This window comes from Rhipicephalus microplus, chromosome X (assembly GCF_043290135.1).
Source record: "Rhipicephalus microplus isolate Deutch F79 chromosome X, USDA_Rmic, whole genome shotgun sequence".
NCBI lineage: Eukaryota > Metazoa > Arthropoda > Arachnida > Ixodida > Ixodidae > Rhipicephalus > Rhipicephalus microplus.
The window spans coordinates 252927408-252946819 of NC_134710.1; the positions used below are offsets into that span (position 1 = coordinate 252927408).

The 19412-nt window shown below is 45.5% G+C and overlaps 1 protein-coding gene across 1 annotated transcript in view; it reads right to left on the reverse strand.

Moving 5' to 3' along the window:
- LOC119161593 (ATP-binding cassette sub-family F member 1) overlaps nucleotides 1–19412 on the reverse strand; it is a 120903-nt gene that overhangs the window by 19696 nt on the left and 81795 nt on the right. The window contains exon 15 of the mRNA XM_037414140.2: nucleotides 5425–5496. Coding sequence (XP_037270037.1) covers nucleotides 5425–5496 — 72 coding nt within the window. The remainder of the gene's footprint in view (nucleotides 1–5424; nucleotides 5497–19412) is intronic.

Genomic DNA, 19412 nt, shown 5'->3' on the forward strand with positions numbered 1-19412 from the left:
GGTTGGTTCTTTTCTATCTAGGAGACATGCGTTCGACGAGAGAAGGAACTGTTCAATCAGTCGACCTCGCGCGTCGCAACGAGTCTCCCCATAGCCTGCTATGCGCATTGAAGTCTCCAAGGAGAACATAAGGCTCCGGAAGTTCATTAGTTAAAGAGTGTAAATCACGTTTTTGCAGCTGATAGCTAGGAGGAATGTAAATAGTGAAGATTGTGATCAGTTTATCAAAAAGAACCGCTCGAACAGCCACTGCCTCAAGGGATGTTTGGAGTTGTAAGTGTGTGCATGCAATTCCTTGATTCACTATGATGGCAACACCTCCAGATGATGTCATGGCATCATCACGGTCCTTTCGAAAAATAACGTATTTACGAAGAAAATTTGTGTGTTTTGAGTTAAGGTGTGTTTCTTGTATACACAGCACTTTTGGTGAGTGTTCGTGTAAGAGTTCTTGGATGTCGTCAAGGTTTCTGAAAAGGCCCCTGACGTTCCATTGTATAATTTGAGTGTTCATGGTGAATATAAAATAGTGCTGTGTGTACGAAAAGCGAGTGGCTGTTTAGACGGGGAATTTGAATTCACTTAACAGGGCCGTCACCAGGCCCTGTTATTTGCTTTTTTGTTTTCTTGGCACGCTCCAAGGAGCCACGCCGCTCTTTCAGCACCAAGGGTACCGACGTATCCGTTGCCTCCTCGGAGGCACTGGATGCCCGCACATGCGGGCTGTTAGTTCAGATTTCGGGCCTCACCTGGTGAGGGGAGGCCTTGAGACCCGAGGACTCTGGAGCCTCCGGTCTCTGTTTGGGAGTAGGCGGTGTAGCCTGGGCTACAGCCGCCTTGGGGGCAGGTGCCACAACCGCCGGCTCGGTATGCGCGGGCCGAAGGAGTGGCGAAGGCTGGTGCGGCGGTGCCCCCTGACGCGCCGCATCAGCGTATGTAGGTCCATAGAATGGAGCGACTCTTCGCCGTGCTTCCTCAAATGATATGTTCTCCTTCCCTTTTAATGTAATTATTTCTTTTTCTTTTTTCCAGTATGTGCAGGAGCGTGAATATGCGGCATGGTTTCCTTCGCAGTTTACACAGTGTGGCGGTTGTTTGCAGTTCTCAGGCACATGGCCTAGGACTCCACATTGTGCACAAGTCTGGCGACCACGACAGGTTTTAGAGCCATGGCCATACCTCTGGCATTAGAAGCAACGACGAGGGTTTGGTATATATGGCCTGATAGATGTCTTCGTGTACCCTGTTTGAATGGAATCTGGTACTTTACTGGATGCAAACGTGAGTATTAAGTGTTTCGTCGGTATTTCATTATTATCTCTTCTGATGATAATTCTCTGTACATTATTGAAATTTTGGCTCTTCCACCCTTCCAAAAGTTCAGTTTCGGTCAGGTCAAGTAAGTCTGCGTCAGATACTACTCCGCGAGTGATGTTCATAGATCTGTGTGGTGTTACGGTGATCGGTACGTCACCAAACGTTGAGAGGCTGTCTAGCTTTACAAATTGTGCTTTGTCCTGAGTTTCGAGAAGAAGGTCTCCGCTAGCCATTTTGGTTACTTTGTATCCAGCCCCGAGAGTTTCAGTAAGACACCTGGCAACTACGAAAGGAGATACGGTCCTGGCTTGCTTTCCGGTTTTTTCACAGTGAATGACGTGGAAGTGGGGAAAAGTTTCTATTGGCTGGTTGAAGAAATTTATGTCGTCGGTGCGTACCCGCTTTAGGCCAATACGATCAGACAGTAGAGGGAATGCTCCATGCATGCCGGTCTTATTTTTGTTCAGCAGCGTTGGCGGCCACCCACCACGGAGCCCAACAAGGGGACGCTGCAAGTTTGCAGGTGCTGAAAGCTTGCAGACATCAGCCGTACAACACTGCCATAACCCAATGCGCCTAGACCAAGGTAGGCTATTTGCACAGGGTTAACCCTTGCCGCCAGGAAAATTGGAAGTAAACAGAAGAGAGTAGAAGACAGGACAGATAGATAGTGAGAGATAAAGACGAAGATGTAGGCAGAGAGAGATAGGAAAAGGCGACTGCCGATTTCCCCTGGGTGGGTCAGCCCAGGGGTGCCGTCTACGTGAAGCCAGGGCCAAAGAGGTGTGTTGCCTCTGCCGGGGGGCCTTAAAGGTCCAATCATCCAGCATTGGCTCAACCCCCAGGATCCCCTTTTCCCCGGACACGGCAATGCCACGCACGGCTAGGCGTGGGAGGGAGTCAAAACTCCCCCGTTAGCTCAGGTCCGTGGTGTCGCTACACACCAAACGCCTACTTGCGCAGGCGCCCCTGCGGACTTCGCTTAACCTTTAAAGTGGGGCTTTGTGGCAGTGTGAACTTTCCCTGAATAGGAGCAGTCACGGTACCGCACCCCTCCCTTACAGTGAAACCACTTTTACAGGAGTATAACATCACCGTAGATTGGGTTTCTGACCCGACCTGTGCACCCATTCTGAGCACACAGGCACCCTAAGGGGCGCCGCCGTCCACCGACAGCGAGTTGTGACAACCACTGCCTCTGAGCTTTTACAGGAGGTTACACATGGTGTAAATACTTGTCTATTTGTTCATTTCAAAAACTGTGAAATTTAGAAAAACTTTAATTCTTTTCAAAGTAAATTCAAATACAATAATATTCATTTCAATGTTCAAAGTGCTCAAATATTTGCAAAAGCCTAAAAAAGAGCACTCTTTGCAAAAATAAAACCCAGGAACATGCTTCTTTCTTGTCATAGCCTCCCTCAATAATGATAGTAAGGCATTTTTAAAAAGAAGAAACTATTTTGCAAAGAAAGCAAGAAACAAGGTAGAAGGAGGAATTTGTTTTGAGAAAGCCGATGGGCACTTCATAGAAAATATATTCACAGTAGTTTATTCCATTCAAATGCATACAATATTGCCAGGACCAGTTTCAGTTCAAATTATTCATCAAACAGAACTAAGATCTTTTAAATTGAGACACTTCTGCTACATTAGGTGTACTTTTTTTACAAGAAATGCCCCCAGGCAGTTAGCGCAAGTTCTGCTACATTTTCTACACCCGCGATTTTCAAGCTGGTTTTTTTGCAGATACAGCTGACTGACGCTTCCACGTTTTATCCATATGTTTACCCCCTAAAGTCGACGGGGGGATAGCTGCCATGGTAGATGAGTTGGTGGAGCGTCAGACACATTATTCAAAGGTCGCAGGTTCGGTCCTTGCCCACGGCAAGTTACCTTTCGTCCACTTTTCTTCACATTTACATTACAATTACTTCTAATAACATTGCCTACACTTTCCTTGGCATGATTTTGGGTTAGATCTCATTAATATTAGTTCCGTGAAGGGTGATTTAGAGTTCTGCAAAAGGTTAAAACAAACGTGACCAATTCCTGTTCACCTCTATTGATTTGCAATACTATATGCAATTACAAAAAACTGCAGTTTTGCACTACTCATGCATGAGACCTATCTAAACAACTTGTAACATTCTGGGTGCTCAAGCACGTAGGCATCCAGGGCCACGTGCTTGCAGATGACATCGAAACATCTATAACAACCAAAGTAGGCACCTATTCCGTAATAGCCAAGCCTGCCATAAGTCTGGAGTGGTTCACACAGAGTAAACTGAGAAGCTCTTTGCAAGGACAGTGGGATGTAGAAAGCTCTGACAAGCTATACCTAAGCATAATTCGTGCCTAAAACAGAAGTATGAAGACACAATGCCCTATTCTGCGACTAAATAATAAGGAACATCCATGGTACCCACCTACGACACTATCTATGGTACGTATTTCTTATCTGGTGGCAAAGTGCCCCTTTGCAGAAATTGTAGCAACAGCCTTATCATTCTCTCTGTCTTTAAAAGGTTTGGATGTAAAGAGAAAAGAACTTTCTTTTTGTCTACCAAATCGAATTGCCTTATCTCCATCAACTAATAATTTTAAATAAGCAGGAAATGCTGCTATATTTATAAAAGAACAGGATCGGCCAGTTCACAGAGCTACTTTTTGTCACGAGAGCTTTGATACTATAGCTGTAGTAACAACACATTGAAGAAGCGCACTTGACTAAAGTGAATTATAAATGTTCTTCTGATGTAAGGATCGGCCAGTTCACAGAGCTACTTTTTGTCACGAGAGCTTTGATACTATAGCTGTAGTAACAACACATTGAAGAAGCGCACTTGACTAAAGTGAATTATAAATGTTCTTCTGATGTAAGACTTATACTCAAAAAATAAAACAAACAGGCAACCATTATTACTTCCCTAGATTGAAGTTGAACTAATGGCGAATTCCATTGGGAGAACAAGAGTAGAGGGGTAGTACAGTTAAAAGTGGGGGACAAAGCACTCGGAGAAGGGCCACTCAATCTGCTACTGAAATCTGGTACTGCATGCTTCCGGAGAGCAGGTAAGAGTGTGACAAGCAGGGAGAACCATACCATGTAATCAAAACATTCGAAGCCCCGGCATTCTTTGCAGGACAGCAGCAAAATATGCCTAAAATCTGTCAGTCGCACATTCGCCATTATTGCAATTTGCAGTTACATAGCATGTTTGTGAAACGGCACATCCAACAAATGTAGCTGCATACTTTTCCTAACTATCATCGTCACCACCCGTAGAAACGGCACCAATACGGCCAACATGAGTGGGGCCATCCAAGTCTCAAAGTAGACATGGTTGCTACTATTTGAAGCTAAGTGAAAACAAATGTAGAGAATGTGACATTTAAAAGTAATTGGACTCAAGTCGCACTGTGCCTACTCCGCTTTTCAAGCAAGAGCACTAAAACTGCTCCTGGCTGCTCTCAAAGTAGTAAAAATGCCCTCGCTCTGCCATTGGATGACAGTGCTTTAGCTCCTGTTCGACCAATGAAACACGCCTGCTCTGAGGAGAGCACTTTTAGCATGCTTTTGAGTGCTCCTGTTTTCCCAGTGGAATTCACTATAAATCGTGGTTTGAGTACTTCTCTCAATACCTTTGATTTTTGTTTCTCCTCTAGATCATTAAGTGTCTCAAAGTGGATCATCCCACTGGAAGAATGAACAGCCTTTCATGAAAGCATGACAAAGATGACAATTCATTTGGGTATCACTGATGCATATAGCATATTGAGCCTGTGGAGTGACCCTATTGACAAGTTGTACAGCCAGATTATGTAGAAAAAAAGTTAATGTGAGAATTACCCAAACATTTCACACTTTCAGCAATGAGCATTCTCTATAAAGACCACACAAATAAGCATATGAAGAAAAAGAGAGAGAAGAGAAAAAAAAGGAGTTCAGAAATTTAAAGTTCAAAGTGGTTATAACTACAACCGATCTAACTGCTAGATGTCATGAACTATTATTTGTGCAATTTCACACAACCGCAACACAAAAGAATGCCCAGCTAATAACATGCATGCATTAAAAGCAAAAGACAAGGAAAATATAATTACCTGAAGGTACTCAACAGGGCTTTCATCAGAATTCAGCTGCTCCCCAGAGTGCTGATCAAAACGACCTATCCTCTATACATGTTGGACGAGAAACAATGACAATGAAAGACAAAGGGCAAAAAAGAAGGAGAAAAAAAGGTACAGTTAGTTTCGATCATTCTAAATGATACAATAATTCTGCAACCCTCAAATAGCAGTCAGTAGCCTAAATGTCACACTGTATCTCACACCCACCCAGAGAAATCAACCACACACACGGCTACATAGCACAAAGCAAGGAGAGTTTGTGCATATAATTACCTCCGAGCTTGAGTGGACCTACTTATATTTCACCAAGTCAGAATACACTTCGGCCAACTTTCGATTGCACAATCGAAGCCTTGTATGTATGATCAGTTTCCACCGTCACATTGCAAAAGGCAATGCAAATGGGCCACTTCATTCATGGTGCCTTGATGTCTACACTGTGCATCACTTCTCTAGCACTTCTCTTGACATTCTACTGAGTTGGCTTTTGGAAGAGACTGAATTCAAATACATATGTAGCCAACAATAAAAAGAAACCATGGTTCTTAAGGTCACCAAGGTAGACTGAGCATGAACTGGGGGTGTTGTGCGAAGTCTTTCCCCAACCAACACAGCTGGGGGCCTTGACATTAAATCGAATGATGCATATGGACATTCATAATCATTAATGCAGACATTTAAACTGAGCTCGACTGAAGGTCCTAGATGGCAGCCATACATTTTCATAGTACTGAACTTCATCATTTCAACTCTTCAAATTATGAGTAGTCGAATCCTGCTATAACAAAGTTCACTACTATAAAATTGCCACCCCAATAAATATTTTCTATTCTATATTTCTATATTTTCAGCCACCCATAGAAATTCAAAAATGTCTCGTCACAAACAAATGCTTTTGCTGGACATTTATGCCTCAATGAATTTTTCGTGAGTGCTACCATACAAAGAAAAGAAACTGGCCTAAGACTGCCGTGAAATTTCGCAAGCAACTTGACAATTTCTTGAAGGCTTGTGACTTTCAGAGCAGTGTGGCCACGTCGCAATACCCATGTCTTCCTCAGAGACGTTCTTTCTGCTACTGCACGCACATCCCAGTAAATATTCCACCATTGAGTTGCTTGGCTACAGATAGTCTATACACCATGATTCTGCAGAGTGTAACCAAATTCTGCCGCAACTGCTGCGAACAAAAATTTGAACACGTCGACGCAATCCTAAGCGATAATAAAAGTGTGCGCGCAGCCAACGCGCATCTCACAAGGCGATGCTTCTTGCCACAACAATGCAGACAAAACCATGATACATGCAATCATAGATAGCAACAATGCAGTTCTCGACCTGCATTGCTAACTATGCAAGCCCACCGCGTACACAGTCAGAATGCATGAATGAAAAAAATTACTGTTAATTGCAACTGCCGCACAGAAAACTGGTTGCAATTGTTGTGATCGTCAATAGCGAATACGCCCCAAAGTGCACAGCTAACACAATCGAAGATTAAACACAGTAAGGCTGTAATATGGAGTGAGGCATTACAGCTTTCCTGTCATTTGTTTATAGCTATGATAGTGTGGAGCTTCGGCTCCGAGTTTTGAGCTGGCCTCTAGCAAAGCTTTGGCACGCTCATTTGCAGTGCAACACGCTCAATACGCTTCGAGGGTGTTCTGAATATGGTATTTTCTCGTGTAATAATACCTGCCCCAGCATGTAACCGCCATCTCACACTATATATCACCGTAGAAAAAAAGGCATTCGTTTCTTGATGCAAGCCCGTCTCTGTTGCATTACCGTGAAGGCGTGCTTCAGCTGACTTGCATACCAAAACCAGCGTACATGCCACACCCAAACTATGGCTCCAAATTCTTGGTATATTAGGCATGTTTTAGGTGCAAGAAAATACGGTCACTCGATGTGCAGCCTAACAATAGGAGTATGTCCGAGTGAGACACCAAAACCAGCGTACATGCCACGACCAAACTATGGCTCGAAATTCTTGGTATATTTGGCATGTTTTAGATGCAAGAAAATACGGTCACTCGATGTGCAGCCTATCAGTAGGAGTATGTCAGAGTGAGAGTTGAATGCTTGTGCTTGTTGGAACCAAGGGACAAGTCCTAATTATCAGATCATACTGAACTTTGTCGTCTTTAGACAGAGCTGCCAAACTTTAGACAGAATGGCAGGGCGGCAGTGGGCCGACGAAATCTAGGTGGACATGATCAAAGCGAGAATCCGGAGTGGGGAGTGTTCCCAGTGCTATCGAGGTATGGCATCATATCATAGAGCGCTGGCAAGCTACATATTCACGTGCCCAGAGTAGGATGTCCCAGTTTACGCCCGGCCAGACAAATCTTGTCTTACGCAGTCTTTCCGTGGCTCTAATACCCGGATGAGACAGTCTGTGCAAGGACTCGAACACATGGCGATGTAGGCTCGCGGGCACGAACGAGTGAGTTCTACTGACGCTTGTGTCATAGCTAACCCTGTCCTCGGATCTGGGAACTGGGATTCACTCAAGATTTGAGGCAGTAGTCCCGGACAACAGGCATTTCAGCTCGTCCCCTTCACATTGAGTGACTGCCAAAGCGGCAAACTCAACCTGCAGTGTGGGCATGGCGGCGTTCACAAAATTCTGTGAGAGGGCGTCCGCTACCTCGTTGTCGCCGCCTTTGACATGGCGGGTATGAGTCATGAACTCTGATAGAACATTTGGCACTATTCACGTGCTTTGTGCGTTCCACCGTCGAAGCATAGCGAGCACAATGCATAAGTAAGCGGCTTGTGGTCGGTGAGGACGAAAAACTCTACACCTTCCAGGAAATGGCGAAGATATTATCAGTGTACACGGTCAGCAGTTCTCTCCCAAAGCTGCTGTAGCAATGCTCGGTAGGCATTAGCTTCCTCAAAGAGAAGGAAATTAGGCGCCACATTTTCCCAACGAGCTGCTGTAATACAGCCCCAATGGCTGTATCCGAAGCATCCACCATTACATTATGCGGGACACCGGACCTGGGGTATTAAAGCAGTACGGCATTTGCCAAGGTGTCCTTGGCCTTGCAAAAGGCTTATTTTGCTTCTTGAGACCAGGAGAGAATGTTTGAGCCATTCCGTGAAGTGGCCAGCAGATCGTGGAGAGGTTGAAGGATGTGGGCATAGTGGGAAATGAAATGGAGGTAGAAGTTTACCAAAACCAGAAATTCCTGAAGCTGGCGCTTGGTGGTCAGCTGCAGAAATCTTTGCGCGGTTTCAACCCTGTTGGGTTAAGGAAGAATTCCTGAGGCGGCGATAACGTGTTCAAGAAACGGGGGCTGTCACACATCAAGCTCGCATTTGGCCATTTTCAAGACCACGCCATGCTCCACTAAACACTAGAAAATGATGCGCAGATGATTCACGTGTTCTTCTGGAGTGCTGCTGGCGATCAGCAAATCGTCGAGATAGGCGTTGAAGTAGTTGAGGCCACGTATAGCACCACCCATGAACCGCTGGAATGTCTGATCTACGATTCGAAGTCTAAATGAATTCGGAAGAATTCAAAAAGTCTGAGAGGCGTTGCGGTGACGGTCTTCAGGACGTCCTCCGGGGGCAACGGGAATCTGGTGGTATGCCAGCACCAGGTCGATCTTCAATAAGATAGTGGCACCGTGAAGCCTCGTCATGACATTGTGTATGTGCAGTACTGGGTATCTGTCTTGAGTAATTACCTGGTACAGCGCCCTGTAGTCCCCGCATGGTCGCCAGTCTCCCGATGTTGACTTTGGCACCATATGAAGTGGAGATGCCCAGGGGCTCGACGAGGGTCTGATAATCCCTAGCTTCATCATGTGTTCAAATTCCTGTTGTGCGACCTTTAAAGGAGCACTGACATCAAATTTCATAATCAGGATGTGCCATTCCTGCGATTGCTTGGTGTGCCTAGGTCTTCTTGGCAAAATTTGAATGGAATCCGTCGCGTGGAAGCTATTTTATTACGGCGACAAACAGTGCATGAGAATTTATTGGAAATGGGAGTGTCCTGCCATATCGACACTAGTGCTACGTGGTCGGTGTGATACATTCAACAAATACCATCCTGAGTGACAATAGGCTAAAAGCAACGACGTGTACAATCCGAGTGGTCTTATCGAGACGCGTCGAAGCCTGGAATCGCACTCCCTCGTCGCGGATTGCCGGCAGTTTTGAATCGTGCTAGGTACGAGTGATATAAATGAATAAATGTGATAGTTATTCACCACTCAGTTGCGTTTCAGGTCGTGAATCGCTGCTATGGGGTCTATAGCTATTCGCTGACACAAAAATCTCGGCATGAGTAAACTTGATGTCAGTGCTCCTTTAAATTCTCTGCCAGCAAACCCAAGGCCGCATGTGCACGGGTGGGCCGCTGGTGGCGATGTAGTGGCATACCTCGTGCTTTACGGCGGCGCTACCTGGCAGCTGCCTCGTCAACTTGAAAAAATCCTGTATAATGCGAATGAAACATTCTGCGCCGGCCAGCCCGAGCAGAGTGGGGCTCAGCGAATGGTATTGTGAGAAATCGCCTTGCACAGTTGCCTGCGACATGGGATCGTGAAGGTGGCGGTTGCGCAGGTCAACAAAGATTCCGAAATTCGGAAAAAAGTACACATTCAAGATGGCAAATTTCACTGCTGCGAGGATGAAGATACACAGGAACGTCCTGTCCAAGCCTAAATGGACAGGCAGCGAGCGATGTCCATAGGTGGCAATAGTTGTGTTGTTGACCGCCTGATGAACACAGCGCACTGAGAACACGCACTGAGATCAAAGCGATCAGTGGACCTAACCGGCAACACGCTCGCCTCCACACTGGTGTCCACGAGGAATCGAAGGCCGCTGTCACGGTCAATGAAGATAGGCGACGTTCAGGAGCTTTTCAGGCGACTGATAGGCGACGTTCAGGAGCGTTTGGGACACTGGTCGTCCTCAGTACCGGCCGCTCCCGTTTCCTGCATAGTCGCAAGGAGGAATGCATTTGCGAGCAGCATTGCCATGCTTCTTGTGGTACCAGCAGATTCTCTGTTGCGCTTCTGGGCACTGGCGCTCCTCGGGAGTGCTGCGGGCCTGCATTGTTACAATGGTATCGGCGAGGCGGGATATCTGTTCCCGGATGTCATGCAGCGTGGTCGTAGGCGTGCGGCCGGAGATTTCTGGCTGTAGCGCCGAGATGGACGGCGGAGCGACCGCCAACACAGAGTTTGCGAGCTCGGCGAATCGAGACAGGCAGATGTCGGCAGCTGAGGTGAGGAACATGCTCACGTTGACGGGAAGTGGCTGTAGGAACAGCTGTAAAACAGCGCTGTAGGAACAGCGGCATCAGTGGTGAATGCGCCGGCCGTGTGATACAGCTGCCTCATGTGGCGCAACATTTGGCTGGGCGTCCGGTCCCCAAGCACGGTGTCATGCAGTTGCTGCTGCAGTTGCTGAGGCTTTGACCGCGTGAGGCGGCTGATAAGCAGCTGATCGAGCATCGTGTACGAGTTCTTTGCAGCAGAAGCAACCAACAAATCACAAATTTTGCTCACTATTGCCGGTGGGAGACTAGCAACCGCTTCTTTGTTAGCCAAGTACTTTGTTAGCTTACTTTGTTACTTTGTTAGCTAAGTGGCAATATGACGAGTGGTGAATTGGGACTCTACTGCAGAAACCATAGCTGCGGGCTTTCTGTCCAATATGGTGGGAGCCTAATGTCGATGGCGGAGATTGCCGGTGCGTTATGAAAAGTCTCCATGGTGTCGATCGCTTGAAAAAGGTGCCAAGCCTCATCCGGATCACCACAGTTGGGATGCGTGTATGCGCGAAAGAAGCAGACACTACTGTGCAGCGTGGATCCCAAACATCAAGTGGTTTTATTCGGCTTCTCTGGAGGTTCCGGAGAGCAACGGAGGGTGGCACTGCCAGGTGGCTTGGCTTGGTTTGATTGACGCCACACATACATTGGTGGAAATTCAAGCAAAGATTCAGTCAAACATATGTTGAGGAAAATTACAAGCAACATTGAGCACGCGCCGGCACGCATGCCTTCAAACAACTTGAGGGACTACCCTGGAGACAATGTTAAAAAGGAGCTGTGCTTGCCTTCCTAGTTGTGCACATTTTTTCTGTACAAAACAAAATAGGAGATTTTTAGGCTCGTATTCATACTTGAGTGACATTTTTTGCGTCATAATTAAAAATATTCTTAGGAATTGAATAGTTCATTGATTGCACTTTTTTAATGAGTAGACAATCTATGATATATCGACATCGAAGGGAACTGCGAAATAGTTTGATATATGACAATTCGATATATGAAATATGCATATTCAGGGCTTATATTAATGCATTGCAACTATCGAAATGACTTTGGAAATCCTAATAAGCATTAACGTGACGATTGACTTACAGTATGCTTAAACGGGCCCTGCAACACCTTTTCAGAATGGCCAGGAAATGCTGCCGACCGGTAATCGAGGCTCCCGAGAACATGCGAGCCAAATATTATAGCGCAGCACGCGGCCTGGAATTCACAATAAAGTATGAAAGTCAGTTGAAAATTGCTTTCCCTTTTCTCGACGAATGACGGAGAAAACTCGAAAATCACTCGTAGAAAGCCATCATCAGCCATTGGCTGATTTGAACATGGTGCGCTCGGTCGTTACAGGGATTGCCACGGGAGGCCACGATTTGTCCACAAGTGCGTGCGCAATCACCCTGAAAAGGCTTCGTATTCGAAGAAAAAAAAATATAAAAAGCTCAAGGTCATGAGGCGCGTGTGACGCATTTTCTTTGCCCATGCCATCCCTCCCAGCTTAGCGTCCAGTGCTTTCGTCGAGACGAGAGAATGCGATTGCAGCGTGTGGCAAATCATTGCAACTTCGCTCGTTCTGGATGGATTTCCAAAAATTTTTGCGTCGCTGAGTTTGTCAGGCAATAAGCTGTTTTAGTTAATCCATTTCATAGTTACTTAAAAAAGTGTTTTAGAGCACCTTGAAAAAATGTGACAACTTCTTTTGCAAGTTACCGCACTTTATTTCGTGCGAAAATAGTCTGTAAACTTGTACAAGCATAGAAGCTTCCAAAATAAGCAAATTCAGCCCCTTCAGCCTCGAAAGCGGAGATTTACAGTGCACGCTGATGCAAGCTCTGTACATGGTAAAATCTTCAGCGGTGGCATCAGCATCTTCGTAACCACATAGGTCAACTTCCACAACACTGGCAATGTCAGGCATATCAACATCGACGCAGTCAGAAAGAGCGTCGTCGTCATCTGCACAGATGAAGTCCCTTTCTGTACTCCCGTCCAAAGTGGCCCCGCCGTGGTGGTCTAGTGGCTAAGGTACTCGGCTGCTGACCCGCAGGTCGCGGGTTCAAATCCCGACTGCGGGGGCTGCATTTCCGATGGAGGCGGTAATGTTGTAGGCCCGTGTGCTCAGATTTGGGTGCACGTTAAAGAACCCCAGGTGGTCGAAATTTCCGGAGCCCTCCACTACGGCGTCTCTCATAATCATATATAGTGGTTTTGGGACGTTAAACCCCACATATCAATCAATCAATCCCGTCCAAAGTGGCACTTCCATTGTAAGCTAAGATGATGCCCACTAGGTCGTTACTTGTCCCTAAAGCCCACGAGGAAACTGCACGCCAGTGCCTTACTTGACGTCGTTCCAAGCACCAGTAAGTATTTTTATTGCTACAAGTGACACAATGTTTAGTTCCGACTCCGGATGGAAGATTCAGCTGTAACGAAGCAAGACCTATTGAAACGCACACGCCAAAAGTGACAACACTGTCCACAAACAACAAACAAAATGACCACGTAGCTTACCTGATATTTTGGCATTGGCAATGACACTAGGGGCATTGTAGCAAGAAAAACCACAAAGAAGTGTTGCAAAAGCAAGAAAAGCCAAGAAAAGCATAGCCCTCAAGATGTGTATTTTATTACAAAATAGGTCAAAAATGTATCACTAGGTTGTGGATCTCAAAGGCCATGCTTTTTGGGCGTGCATGTCATCATGCTTAAACAAACAAGGAATGCACAAGGGGTGAGCTAATATTCGAAAGTTTTGAATTTTCATCGAATATTGCATTTGTAATATTCGTGTTCGATAACCACATATTCGAAAATTTTGAATATTTAAACTAACTTGAGTCTTCCTCGAATATTCGGTGTTCATGAATATTCCTTCGCATATGCCACTATGAGGAACTTAGGTTTGCGAAATTGCGACAAGAGCCTCAGTAAATCATGCAGTGATTACTACGACTTCAGTGCGAGTGCGGCGATGCCTGCATGGAAATTGATGGTAGCGTGATGATGGCTACTGACGAATGCGGCAGCACGTCATTTTGACAAACCTACCAACGATAAACATCTCAATTTAAATCATGTACTGCCTACATGACAGTACATGTGGCTTAGCGGTTTAGTGCTGTCAGGTAAGCGTATCGACCACGCCATCCACTGCTGCGCCTTTCTGCGCAGGACCCAAAGTATGTATCACTCTTGGAAACAAAGGCAACTCGCCACCACCGCCACCGCTCGGTCCCATGCTGAGCGAGCACGAAGAAAAGAAAATGTCTCTACGCAAGGCCAAATGCACGCGTATATGTTACAGGGCGTGGCGCAGATGAAGTGAGCTTAGTAGAGGATGTACTGCACGTAACTAGCTAGGGGCACGCTCAGCTTGACGTACGATGATATCGCATTTCATGTATAGCCACGCCAGTTTTCGCTAATAAATCACCGTACAAACCTACGCGCACATGTCGAAGCCTGACGAGTCGTCCGTCAGCTGTGCTGCGACTTCAGCATGCATACTGTATAAACCAGAATATAAGACGAGATATTTTCAATAAAAGAACGAGCTAAAGTCGCCCCTCGTCTTACATAGCGGTGTCTAGACGACAGTGTACCGCTGTCTGGCAACATGTGGCTTGCACGTGCATGAGAAGCTGGACACGGCCATATTCGCATTCAAATCCAATAGCAGTTTGTTTTTTTTTCTCTCTTGTCTGTTTTTTTTTTAAAGTTCGTGATTTGCCTCCGATCTGTTCTAAGTTCTCGCTCCACTTGACATTGTGTTTCATTTTTAGTTGTCTTTTTTTCATTCACCGAATATGAGTAGCGGTACGAGAAAGCTGGGTTTAAACTAGAGGTTGTTGAGTTCGCAGAAGCAAATGAGAATATGGCTGCTAAGCGCCGCTTTGGTGTATCAGAAAAAAGCGTGTGCTACTGAAGGGCGCAGAAAGGGAAGCTGCAGATGTGCAATCCTCAAAAAATGTCATTTTGTGAGCGTAGTGTGGTTCATTCGCAGCTGGAGGATACGCTAGGGAACTTTGTGTGAGAAGTTTATGCTTGCTCGCTGCCAGTGACCGTGAATACCATTTGCAAGAAAGCTGTGGAACTCACTCGAGAAGCTGGGCTCACGAGAGAAGAGTTTCATGCACCAAACTCTTGAGTGCGTCGATTCATGAGATGCAAAGGATTTTCTTTTTGGTGGCGCACATCCATCTGTCAGAAGTTTACAGACGAGTTCAAGGACAAGCTTATAAACTTTCAGGGCTTCGTGAACCGGCTTCGGGAGCAGAGCAACTACATGATGGGGCAGATTGACAATGCCGATGAGACCCTTGTGTGGTTTGACATGCCTTCATCAGCCATGATCATGCAGCGTGGTGCCAAGGATATGAAGCTGTTGTCCCCTGGCAACGAGCACTCCCGCTTCACCATCATGCTGGCATGCATGGCAGATGGTAGAAAGCTTCCGCCCTTCATCATTTTCAAACGTAAAACAATGCCGAAGGAAGTGTTCCCGCCTGGTGTTGTTGTTCGCGTCAATAAATAAAAAGATACAAGGACAAGGCCGTGATGCTCGAATGGATACGAGTAGTCCAGAACCGTCAGCCAGGTGCACTGCTGCGTCTTTGCAGCAGGCTGGTGTTAGATGCATTTTGTGGTCACTTGACTGACGTTGTGAAGCGCGCACTGGCGTTGTGAAGCGCGCATTTCTTGCTGCACCCTTGCTTTCTTCATAGTTCCGGAACAATTTTGTGATAGTGGATATGGTCGTGTGAATGAGCTGAAGTGTTTTTCCGCGCAATGGCATTCATAGAAAAGGCCATGCACTTTCAGTAACGTTACAATGGCATCATCACATATAGTTGTCCGTTGCTAACGGTGGTGCACGTAATGTGACAGACATGCATTGACGTAATGTGATGGACGCGCATCGTGCGGCAACGTCTCCTGAAATCAACTCTCTGTTACACCGTTGCTGCGATCTCACTTTCTTGCCAACGTCAATTTACTTTCAGCGGCCAGTGCGGTGAGGAGGGTTGCGATGCGGCAAACTCGTGCCCTCATTGCCGAGAGTTGTGGCTCCGTTAACAAAATGGCATATTGCGAACGTCTTTCCATCACACAACAGTAATCATCGATCTCGCACACTTACCTTGTGTTATCCCTGTGTGCCCAGCATACAGCTTGGTCACAATCTTGCTGCTATCATCCCAACATAGCATTTTTGATCGGAAAATGGCGAGTGCGCGCAGTTTTCAAGAAAGGCAACGGAAGCAATCGATATAACAAGTATTGAGTATTGCTGTGTGGGACGCCCTAGGTACTCCTATTTCCTTTGGTGGCTTGACCGATGAGAACAGAGGAGAAAATGAAAAAGAAAACTGTAAAATTGGGATCTTTCAAGTCAAAACTGACAGTGTGGGAACCTGGATGAATTGTGACCACCTAGGCTGCTTTAATATTCGCTCAGACTTAAGTGCACAGGTGTTAGCTGTTACACAATCAAGCCGATGGCCTCATGCTCACTGGTAATCATAGCAGGTATGAAAACTTTTTTTTGTAATATAAAAATGATGCAAAAGGTCAGATTCAAGATGTGGTGAACCCAAGACATCACAGTCACAACCTTAACTATTACAGCCTTATGCTTTCTGGCAAATATAGATGGTGACATTTTTTAAAAATTTTTGTATTTAATAATTGACTATAATAACAGTTGTACTGTTTCCAACATAAATATATGATTTGAGTAAAAGATTACTGGTGGGAAAAATGCACCTCTTCATTATTCGATTCATATTCGAAGATATGTGTTTGTGTTCGATTCGTATTCGAAAATTTCGGTATTCGTGCACCCCTAGAACCCACACATTGTGACGAGGCCACTGAGTGATTTTTCATTTATGTTATTGTGAGTGCCTTCGGCTAATGGCCCATCTGAAAACACTGTGCTGGCAAGTTACAACTGACGACGGATCGCGCATTCGAATTACACTGTCTTTTGTCACCTGCGCGCAAGGAAGGATCGAGTTGTTAGAATGCAGCTGAAAAATGAGCAATATTTCTCAAAATAAATGGACTTTCAGGGCTACCGTCCGGCAAAGTTTGCCATGACAATGTGTAACATATAGTTGGTTTTAGACAAACTTTTTGTGCCACTAAGCACTTAATGTTCTCAGCTTTTAATGATGCATATTGCTCTACATTGACTGTAGAATGTAAATAACTATCAGGAAAGTATGTATATAAAACATTTTATTGGACAAGAAGACTTGTAATGTGAGAGTGCTTAAAATACTCAGCTCATACTGATTGTGTACTTTAGGTTCACAATTATTATATAGGTGATATTAATTTTTAAAAGAGATACTTGCACTCGGCACTTGTTAACGAATATGTGGGCAAAATTTCATCCCTGTTGGGATATCAGAAATACTAAATCATGAAGTCAAGTCTCAACACAAGAAGTTGCCTAGAAATGCATCTTGAGAATCATTTTAAAGATGAGTAATTTGGCTTTCTGGGCGAGTTGTTTTATAGTAATAGGAAGAAGAAACCAGTGAAAACCACACGAAAACAGCAAAGAAGAACCGCACAGGACAAGCGCTGGAGCAATTCACACAATTTGCACTGGAGTAATTTGCAGAAGCGCTGGAGCGATGGAGCATTTTAAAGGTAAAGTGCAAACTCATCCATGTAGAAAAGATATGTTTTTCAAGATGGTTTTTTCCACCTTGAGAGCTCAGCAATCCTGGTTATTTTGAGTATGTGGCTTTAGTCAAGGTGTCTAACAAGTCAGCAGTTCGAAATTCCCTGAGATTTACAGGTTTTTCTTGAGTATGATTGTGAAATTCCCTGAGTGGCACATAACTTTCTGCCATATCAATACAAGAAGGCACCGTGCCACCTAATGCTGTCACTGTCTAGTAAGCATGTGTAACGCATTGTGCATTGATTTTTAAGTTTTCAATAGGTCAAACTACTTTATTGCAAATTTTGAATGAATGAAATGTGTAAAGTCGAGAAAAATCTACATAAAAAAATCAGGAACAGTACTTTGGTGTCAGCATCATTTATAGCTACAAACTATAGATGAGAACACTCCTATCTCGCACCGAAGCACCTTTGGCGGTATACTCTCGCTCGCAGAGACGCCATAATTTGTTTGAAACTGCTAAGGCGCACCTCACTAGCATAGCATGAAGTGGCTCTGGGAGTTAAAATGCGCAAAAGCGCCTGTTCACAATGCGCCTGCTTATAAAATGTCATCTGGGTATCACTGCGCTGTCATCTGATGTGACAAGAACCAGCCCAAGAGGAAGAGATTGCTGAAAACTGCTTGTGAAGTTCACAGCGCATCGTGAGAATCGTGCTGGTGCGGTGTTTTGCGAGTGCAGAGATTGCCGTCCACAACGAAAAATGCTGAGCTCCGCCGCCCTATAGGATATAATCGCTATCAGCAGAAAAAACTACGAGCCCAGTGAAGTGTACGAGTAGGTATACTTGTTGCATTTATTTAAGCGCGACTCTAGCTGTTCCACTTTACAGCAGCGATTTGCGTGCAGTATGCCAGTAGTATACAGCACAAAACTATTGCCGTACTCTTTCGCAGGCCGCATGTCATTGATAGGATATGCATATCACGACTCACGCGTGGATGCACACGCCGCGCATGTTTAGTAGAACTGTAATGGCCTACTATCGCTATGAAAAGAGATGTGAATGGCGCAGAAACCATAGCTTTCGACTCATTTGAGCTACGACATGTCTCGACTGTCACTAGGCGAATCCACATGTGCTTTCGGCCGGCGTCATCATAGCATTTTAAAATCTTGTTCCGGCTGGCACTTTTGCATAGTGTGTGTGTTCCGAGTGTCTGGCAGGACTGGCCATTGATAAACATGCGGTGCATGAGCATAAGTTGAAGCCAGATTGTAGCGCTACGTTGACGCCGGCTTACAGCAAAAATTCTGCCTTGTCACAGCCAAGGCATGCCGCAGTTAAAGCTGTTCACGTTTCAGTCGGAGAATATGTACCTGATGAAGTTACTTCCGCAGTCTGCAATGCCCGTGCTACAGACATTCTGGACTGTCGAAAAAGCTCTCCTCGACACTTCACACGAAATCAGCATCAAATTCCAACACAAGAATAGTGGAGAACATGCTTACAGCCGCACTCGAGTTGTGAATTTTCACGTTTGATTTGCAGACAGTCTGCTCGCGTGCCAGTTGAGGGTGTTGCTTCGCCAGGCTTGCAACAGATGGCGCCACACGCTTTTCAGTAAGGCACCAAGCACTGAGCTTGCTGTGTTCTGGTGTACACCACAGGCGTTGCTGAAGGAGTTCAGCCCGGCGGCGCCAGCGGAAGCTTACATCTTTGCCTATCTCCGGCCAACATTGACCTGGTCATTCAGCGATCCATCATATTATGTTCTGATTTCATAAGAGATGAAAAAAAGGTAATAACTAGCGCCTAAAACGCCGCAGCGCGGCCAAAACCCCTGGTTTTCATACGATGACCACTGTGGGTGACCACACTATGGCGGTTGCCGCACCAGTGCCCCTTGCACGCAACAGAAAAACAATCATTAAGGGGGGAGGCTACCCCCAAAACCAAACTTTTTTATTTTTTAAGATATCTTAGTGAAACTTTCAGGGTATGT